At 48.9% G+C, this 9216-nt stretch overlaps 1 protein-coding gene across 1 annotated transcript in view; it reads left to right on the top strand.

Annotated features, from left to right (window-relative positions):
* Positions 1 to 9216, top strand: part of DOPEY2 (dopey family member 2) — a 144154-nt gene that overhangs the window by 82754 nt on the left and 52184 nt on the right. The window contains 5 exon segments of the mRNA XM_012640070.1: positions 706 to 2335; positions 2827 to 2938; positions 3668 to 3856; positions 5772 to 5894; positions 6892 to 7026. Coding sequence (XP_012495524.1) covers positions 706 to 2335; positions 2827 to 2938; positions 3668 to 3856; positions 5772 to 5894; positions 6892 to 7026 — 2189 coding nt within the window.

A 9216-nucleotide genomic window follows, 5' to 3' on the forward strand; every position in this document is an offset into this window, starting at 1 on the left:
TTTTTAAAATGGGAATAAGAACATAAAGACATAAGCGGAAGTCCCTTGTAATGCCAGTTGACAGACCTGAGTACTGTTAATGGTTTGGCAGATAGTCTTGCAGACTTTTTGCATAGCTGTGTATTACAGGTACTCTCCCCTAGTTGGGCTCATTCTATACATACTGCTCTGCAGCTCGAGTTTTTTCTTTAACTTAACGTGTCCTGCACATTACTCGGTGTCAGTACATGCAAACTTGAACAGCAGTCCATGGCATGCATGTACCTGATGTGTCCCATCAGCCCCTTCACGTGGCTCTTCCATTTGCTTTGCACGTAACATCTCCATGAACACCGTCGTCCTTACACCTTTGAAAGCCTTCTGCTAACATCTCTGCAGGATGCATTTCTTGAAGGGGAATTCCTGGGACAAAACAATATGTATTATTTTTAAATCGCCTTCGTAAAAAAGTTGTGATACTTAAATTTTCTATGGCAATGTAACTAAATTACCCTATCCCTGAACATTCTAAAAATCCCATTCACATTCCTTTGTCAGCCTTTTGTCCCTAATGTAATCTAGACTCTGGCGGTGTGGTTTCATGAGGGGATTTTTATGATTATTGATCTTCTGTCTGCCCTTAAGACAAAGATCACCCTAGAGTTAATTTATGATAGCTAAATAACCCTTCTGTTCTAAAGTCATTTGTCATTTTGTGATTTTCAGAGGACTTGCATCGTTGGTTCAACAGGAAGAAAACTTCTTTCAAGGAGACGTGTGGGGTGTCTGAGCCTCAAGAAGGCGGCTCCGAGGAGCACCTGCCCCTGAGCCAGTTCACCACGGTAGACCGCGAAGCCATGTGGGCCGAGGTGGAGAAGGAGCCCGAGAAGTGCCCTCCGAGAGGCGAGCTGAGCGACGAGGACCTGCCCTACTACGTGGACCTTCCGGACAGGACGGCCCACAGCGGCCCGGACAGCAGTGAGCACACCGAGTCTGCAGACACGAGCTCCGGCCACACAGACAGCGAGAACACGTCCTCCTTTTCGTCCCCCTCGCACGACCCGCAGGAGCTGAGCAACGAGGAGAACTGCTGTGCACCCATCCCCCTGGGGGGCCGGGCGTACCCCAAGCGCTCGGCCTTGCTGGCGGCCTTCCAGTCAGAAAGCTTCAAGTCCAGCACCAAGTTAAGCCTGGCGCGGGTGGACTCGGACAAGACCCAGGCTTCAGAGTCGTTCTCCAGCGACGAGGAGGCCGACCTGGAGCTCCAGGCCCTCACCACGTCCCGGCTGCTGAAGCAGCGGCGGGAAAGGCAGGAGGCCATCGAGGCCTTGTTCAAGCACATCCTGCTCTACCTGCAGCCCTACGACTCTCGGCGGGTTCTCTACGCCTTCTCGGTGTTAGAGGCCGTGCTCAAAACTAACCCTAAGGAGTTCATTGAGGCCGTGTCCAAGACCAGCATGGACACCAGCTCCACCGCACACCTCAATCTCATCTCCAACCTCCTTGCTCGCCACCAGGAGGCCCTCATCGGCCAGAGCTTCTATGGAAAGCTCCAGACCCAGGCCCCCAATGTGTGCCCCCACTCCCTGCTCCTCGAGCTCCTCACCTACCTTTGTCTGAGCTTCCTGCGCTCCTACTACCCTTGCTACCTGAAGGTCTCCCACCGAGACATACTCGGCAACCGGGACGTGCAGGTCAAAAGCGTCGAGGTTTTGATTCGGATAATGACGCAGCTGGTCTCAGTGGCCAAGTCTTCTGAGGGGAAGAACGTGGAGTTCATCCACAACCTGCTGCAGAGGTGCAAAGTTCAGGAGTTTGTCCTGCTCTCGCTGTCGGCGTCCATGTACACGAGCCAGAAGCGCTACGGGCTGGCCACCGCCGACCGCGGCAGGGCGCTGCCCGAGGACAGCCTCTTTGAGGAGAGTCTCATCAACTTGGGTCAGGACCAGATCTGGAGCGAGCACCCACTGCAGATCGAGTTGCTCAAGCTCCTACAGGTGCTGATTCTCTTGGAGCACCACCTGGGTCGGGTCCACGAGGAGGCGGAAAACCAGCCAGACTTGACCCGGGAGTGGCAGAAGGCCCTAAACTTCCAGCAGGCCATCAGCGCCCTGCAGTACGTGCAGCCCCACCCACTCACGTCCCAGGGCCTGCTGGTGTCCGCGGTGGTGAGGGGCCTGCAGCCCGCCTACGGCTATGGCATGCACCCAGCCTGGGTGAGCTTGGTCACGCATTCCTTGCCCTACTTTGGAAAGTCCCTGGGCTGGACAGTGACGCCCTTCATTGTCCAGATTTGCAAAAACTTGGACGATCTGGTCAAGCAGTATGAAAGCGAATCCGTGAAGCTCTCTGTCAGGTATGTTGAGCTCTTGGCGGCATCTTTATTGCTTTAATGATAGTTTTTGTAATGAATGGCCATTTTGCCATGGATATCCGTTAGAGGATAATTTCAACCTGATCTGAAGCCTATTTAGCATTGCCAAGACGGGTAACAGGAACTAAATGTTCAGATCCTTTATTTTTAATTCCACACAGCTACCCAGGCTAGGTCAGTGTTGCGGGGCAAGTTGGCTACTCTCCATTATTTTTGCAAAACAGAAATAAAAATGTGAATCACTCTCACAGAAATTCTAAAACGTATTAAACCATTTCTACAAAGTGACTCTTTGAATGTATAATAGCACAAAAGATGGCTGACGTTATTATGAGCATATTTCTTTATGAGAGCCTAAGTTTACTTAAGATAGTGATCTCTCTTGGGTTTCTCTATTTATATGTAAAATTTAAAACCTTTGTGGCTTCATCCTTAAAAATTCTCAAAACCAATTTCTTGTTTCTTCACCAAAGCACAACCTCCAAGAGGGAAAACATTTCTCCGGATTATCCACTGACTCTTTTGGAAGGTCTAACCACCATTAGTCATTTTTGTCTTTTGGAACAACCCAACCAAAACAAAAAGGTAAGCTTTTTTCCCTGAGTTCTAGGAAATGTTCACATATTGTTTTGTCTTCTTTGGGTTATGGCTGTTTCAAATAAGTAACATATATATGTAATGTATGTGAGTAATGTGTGCATGTAAATGATGCAATTGTGTATGCAAATGTGTATATGTGTTATGCAAATACATGTAAGTGGTACAAATATGTATGCAGATGAAGGCAAGTGATGCAAGTGTGCATGAAAATGTAGGTGCATAAGTGATGCAAATGTGGCTTTGTTCTCCCGCTCTCCCTGTGGGCTCCTTCAGCCCTTTGCCCATTGTTCTACCAGTAACGCTGTGGCTTAAAATGTAAAGCCACTTGTTTGATTTTAGGCTTATAGTCATCTTTCTCCATATGTTTTTTACTTGCCGTCACGGTGTTCACAAAATCTGAGTTGGAAGACATTTTGGCTGTTTGTTTTTCTGCCCTGTCTGGGATTAAATCTTAGAGCACATCTAACGCTTTGGCAGAATGATCGGAAAAGTTCGTAATTCAGAGCCTCAGACCCACAGCTGTCTCTCTTTGAAAGAAAGCCGTGTGGTGAAATGTAGCACAGGGAAGCACATTGCTTCCAGACCACGACGTGTGTGCCTTGCTTAGAAGAGAGTCCAACAGCCCAGACTTAATCCCACCAGCTCTGCGGCCCTCGTGGGAAGGGAAACTGCCACGGACGCAGCCGAGTCTCACGTGTTTGTTTCAATTTTCAGACCACTGCTGTAGGTGATCCTGCCAACCTGAGAAATGCCAGGAATGCCATTTTGGAAGAGCTGCCTCGAATCGTTAACACCATGGCCCTGCTCTGGAATGTTCTCAGGAAGGAGGAGACTCAAAAGAGACCTGTCGATCTCCTGGGCGCCACCAAGGGATCCTCTTCTGTTTACTTCAAAACCACGAAGGTGAGAGGCCTTTCTCTGGTTTTGTCATTTGGTCTTGTATTTTACCAACAACAACAACAAAAAAGGATATGTATAGGAATGTACATAAATAATCAAACAGATGAAACCCAAGCTAGAGGTCAGAAGTAGAAATCTCCCATTTATTATGAATAGGTTTCCTATACCTGGAATGGAGAAGCATGAGCAGTTTCAGCTTATTTTCTTATGTGTTTCCTTTGCCTTTATTTTTTTAGTCAGAAATAGTCTGTAGAGGTTTGAGGCAGGGGCACCTCCGTCCTCACCTAAGTCTCTAAAGCATTTCCTTTAAGACAGCTCATCTCTGTGTTCTGCTTTTAGTGGCCTTTGCAACACGGGCCCACCGGGGTGGATGTCAGGGAGGCTCTGAGTTATCACACCATTTACAGTTTACTCTCCCTTGGTTTTCAGTCTCTGCCTTGGCAGGCTCTAGGCACATGACTCACCCTCTGATCCTCAGGGTTACCACGTGCGGTGGCTCAGAATTACCTGCCACATCTGACATAGTCGAGAGAGTGCCCAGGTGCCAGGTGTGGCCTCAGGGCTTAGGTGCAGTGCCTGGTAGCCCTGCCATCCTGCATTTAGATACTACAAAGCGCAAATGCTCTCCATGGGTTCCAAGGGTGCCCTGGAGGGGAATTCTGCTGTATTTTGAGCTGCTACAAGAACCTGCTCTAAAAAAGATTAGAAAACCTTTATTACTGAATGAGGAAAAAAGGTTTCCTGAACTTCTTTAGAGTAGGTTCCTATAGCACTCAGCCTCTCAGCCTGGTTTCCTCGCCTATAGAAGGAGGCTGTTGCTAGTATCCTATATCATGGGCTGACGGAGAGATTAATTGCAGTAATGGCTGATGCTTATTGAGCACGTAACCCCTGGCCCTCCCTGAAGAACCCAGGGACCTCCCCAGTGGTCTCTCAAGAGCAGAAACCAGAGCGGAATGGGGGTGGGGACAGCTCCATGCCAGGCTGCGCTGCATCCAACGTGAAATGAACATGGGCAGTGAGGACACGGAAGTGCTTAGTAAACGCGTTCATGTGACAAAGGCCTTCTCGCTAAGCCAGTGGGCAAGACAGATGGAGTCCCCGCCCTCGCGCCAGAGACAGACGTTAACTGGCAGCGGACGATGACGCCGAGAAGTGCTTCAGAGAAATGCAGGGTGTGAGCAGGCCCTGGCCTGTCTGGAAGGTGGGGAAGGGGGCGTTCCTGAGCAGAGTGGCTGAGCTGAGACCCCAGGGTGAGGTGTGGCACTAGGGTAAGGTGTTTCAGGCTGGGAGAGCCGCAGGATTCACAGAGCAGGGATCCGAGAAAATCCATGAATAGCAAAAGGGAGGGTGGGGAGTGACGTCTAGGGCCATGTTACAGGTTTATTCTAAATCGATTAAATAATAAAATTAGGTATGTGGTACTTATTTCTGAAAATTGAGAAACAGCTTTCCTAGTGAATGTAAGCCCTTCCTCGGCTGCTGGAGACACGCTCGGGCCATGGGATTTCCAGATGCACGTAGCGCTCACTCAGCTGCTTGGCTTCTCTGGGCTCACTGGCCTCTGCAACGCATCGAGGGGCTCCCAGCAAGCCCCGCCCTGCTCACACTGCGAGGGGTGGAATTCGTCTCTTCCCTAGAGGCTCCTGATCAGCTCAGCTAGCCAGATGTCTCTGCACCTTAGCCGCTCACCGCACCTTCCCTCTGGCGTGGCATGCCACCGTCACACGTCCAGCTGCTTCACGGAGGGGCTCCAACTTCTTTTCTGGGGATCCACCCGGCAGTGAAGCACCTTGGCAGGGTGTTGGGCTGCTAACACGACAGGGTGCCTGCTCAGTATTTATGGTGGTGGTTAAATATGTAGTACACGGTAGCCCTGATACTACTCTGCAGTAACTTTTTTCTCCCTATTTTCTAGACCATAAGACAAAAAATTTTAGACTTCTTAAACCCCTTGACAGCCCATCTAGGGGTTCAGTTAACAGCGGCTGTCGCAGCAGTATGGAGCAAAAAGAAAGCTCAGCGTCACAGCAAGACGAAGGTAGGGTTAAAAAGTTAAAAGAGTGATTAAACTTCCTGACAAAGACGTACCAAAGAGTCATGTGGAACAAAGGTGATGTTGGAGGCTGACATGGGAAACTATTGAATTAGTTTCACCATTTTTTATTTTTATTTTCAGACAGGGTCTTACTCTGTCACCTGGGCTAGAGTGCAGTGGCGTCATCATAGCTCAGCGCGATCTCAAACTCCTGACCTCAAGCCATCCTCCCGCCTCAGCCTCCCAAAGTGCTAGGATTACAGGTTGCCCATTCTTTATCCACTGACCAAGCCCCATCCTCCCGGGCTTGGTTTACCTGTTTGGACCAAACCATCACATTCTTCTTCCTTTGGTCCCCCCATGCACGGTCGAGGTTCCTACCTCCTTCCTCCCTCAGAGGGACCTCACCTCCTGGACTCTCCTCAGTGTTCAGCCTCTGTGGCTGACTCGGGCCCCTGCTCTCCAAGGAGAGGAGCAAGTGGTTAGTGCCCTAGGCCACTCTCCTTAGCACCTGAGGGTCCTTCCCTGGTAATAAACCTAATGCTGGTTGGTTTTCTCCAACGTGCCTGTGACTGCATTATGCAGACTTCTGTCATCAAAAATAAGGCTCCTATACGGGCCTTCCCTGCCAAATCCTGCTAATGTGAAGCTGATTTGTCTGTTTTTCTTCCTGTCCTCATATCTTTGGTTCCATCTCTTGGTGCCAGCCCATTTCCTTCAAATTAAGTATATCTGTTTCTAAAACGCTTTCTAAATTGAAACATACCGATGTTACCGCCCCATCATCGATGGCACCTTTTATTCCTAATTTGTTTCCGATACGGAATACGTTATTCCCATTAATGGAGTCCTCTAACCCAGTTCAGTGGGGGAAATACTTGTGTAAAATATTAAAACAAATTTCCTTCTCCAGCAACAACTATGACAGAATGCTTTCTGTGCATCACTTTTGTTTTTATTTTCTCTCCGTGAGCTTTCAAGGAATTTTTTTTCTCAGCAGATCGTCCCGGTGGCAAGCGCTTCCCAGCTGACCCTTGTCGACCTGATCTGTGCGCTCAGCACCCTGCAGACCGACACGCTGCTGCACCTGGTGAAAGAGGTGGTGAAGAGGCCACCGCAAATCAAAGGGGACGAGGTGAGGAGCCTGGGGAACCTGCAGACGAATGGTGGCGTTTTTCATAGCTCTGCTGCTCACAAGCCGTGTTTGGGAGGGAAATGGAGGCTGTGTTAGTAACAGTCAGTAGGAGTTCCTGGGGTCATAAAATGGCGGTGCTGTTACTGTGCTTTGCGGGAGACCCTATTAGGCTTCGGTGCTCCTTTCTTTAAGCTCTGTGGGCACTGACTGAGGTCAGAGACTGTCTCTCACGCAAGTCCCCACTGCAGAGCACATCGCCTTTCACCTTCTGTGGGCCAAGTGGAATAAAATGTTTAGAAAGGAGATGGCACCTGCCTCAAGGAACATGCAGCCTAAAAGGTGTCAGAGATAAACAAGTCTGTCTATAATTGAAAGTGGCGGAGACAGAGGTGACTGGGTAACTACTGCAGTAAGCTGGGTTCCAGTTTGTGCAGAGATGGCAGGAGGGGGAACGGGGAGCAGGGAGGGACAGAGCAGGGCCTCAGTGGAAGCTGGGGAGTGGAAACCACGGAAAAGCAGGACGGGGGTTGGCCAGTCTGTAGGTGCATGCAGTTGGGCCGTCTGGGTCTGCTCATCTGGGCTTGTGAATTAGGCTCCTGCCCCGCCTGCCCCACCCCCAGAGGCTGAGGGCTGAGGCGTCTCTCTCTGGATGACTGTGTTTCTTGTGTTTCAAAAGGAGAGCTCCCAGGTCCTCCAGAGAGACATTACTGGGTGTGGGAGACATACACATGGAAAAGCGTCATAGGGAGTATTTATCGTTGTAAGCATTTTTTTTTCCTAAACACCTGCTCTTAAGAAGGGGAGGCTGGGGCCTATCAACAGGTGTTGGCAGGAACAGTAAATGGTTTTGGCAACCTTGAGCTTCCTCGGGCAGACACTTTAAGGGGGCTGGTGTCCTCATCCGCGGACACAGCCTTTTCTGGTTGACACCATTTGCTCAGGCCTCTGTGTGGGGGTTGGACAAAGTCATTGGTGTTTGCTGGAGGGTTAAAGCACACACACACAAAAGTCATTTGTGCTGGAAGTTGCACAGGCCAAGGTCAGTGCCTTATCAAGAAGAGGCTCCGAGGAGCCTGACTAGAGCTGGGTCAAGAGAGAATCTTTGGCAAGGACAAGTTCAAATTTGGGTAAGTACAAAATAAATGTCAGAGGACATAACTCCTGCCAGACACTCTGAGAAAGAAGAGATTTTATCTGGCCACAGGGAAACAGAAGGCTTCGGGGGATGTCATTGAATCGAGAAGCTGAGAAGCTCCTCCTAGGTTTCCTGCTCGTTTCTGTGTAGCAGGCGAGGGGCAGGGGCCCGTGTCGCATAGAGGCCTTTTTCAACTATACACAATGGATTAGAAACAGGGCAGACTGCGTGGTCTAATATTTTTAAGCCCTTAGAGGGTTTTTGTTTTTACCAAAGCAGACCTCATTGAAATGTGGGAACTGTTTTGCTCTTAGTTAATTTAACAGAAACCAGGGATTTATTTCAACCTTGAAATAATTGCCTTTCATCAGATAATTTGAAATTATACAGTTAGTAAAATTGTAAGAATAATCAGGCTGGGGCGTGGTGGCTCATGCCTGTAATCCTAGCACTCTGGGAGGCCAAGATGGAAGGATTGCTTGAAGTAAGGAGTTCAAGACCAGCCTGAGCAAGAGCGAGACCCCGTCTCTACTAAAAATAGAAAAATTAGCCGGGCGTCATGGTATGCGCCTGTAGTCCCAGCTACTCAGGAGGCTGGGGCAGGAGGAGTGCTTGAGCCCAGGAGTTTGAGGTTGCAGTGAGCTAGGCTGATGCCAGGGCCCTTTGGCCGGGGAAAAGGGGAAAACCCCTTTTTAAAAAAAAAAAAAAAAAGAATAAGTGAAAATTAGTGGAATAGAAAAGGTAATTATTAAATATAGCTTTACTTGAACAGATATTTGTACACCAGTGTTCATAGGAGCATTATTTACAATAGCCAAAAGGTAGAGACGATCCAAATATATGTCAGTGGCTGTATGGATAACAAAATGAGATATATATGTGCAGTGCGATAGTACTTAGCCTTAAAAAGGAGGAAATTCTGACACATGGATGAACCCTATGTCATCATGTTGAATGAAGCAAACCAGTCACAAAAGGACTAGTACTGTTCTGTGTGTTGAAAAAACAACTCAGACTTTTTTCCTATTCTCTCAGTCAACAACACAACAGTCAAC

Source organism: Propithecus coquereli, unplaced genomic scaffold, assembly GCF_000956105.1.
Source record: "Propithecus coquereli isolate 6110/MARCELLA unplaced genomic scaffold, Pcoq_1.0 Scaffold148, whole genome shotgun sequence".
NCBI classification, from domain to species: Eukaryota; Metazoa; Chordata; class Mammalia; order Primates; family Indriidae; genus Propithecus; species Propithecus coquereli.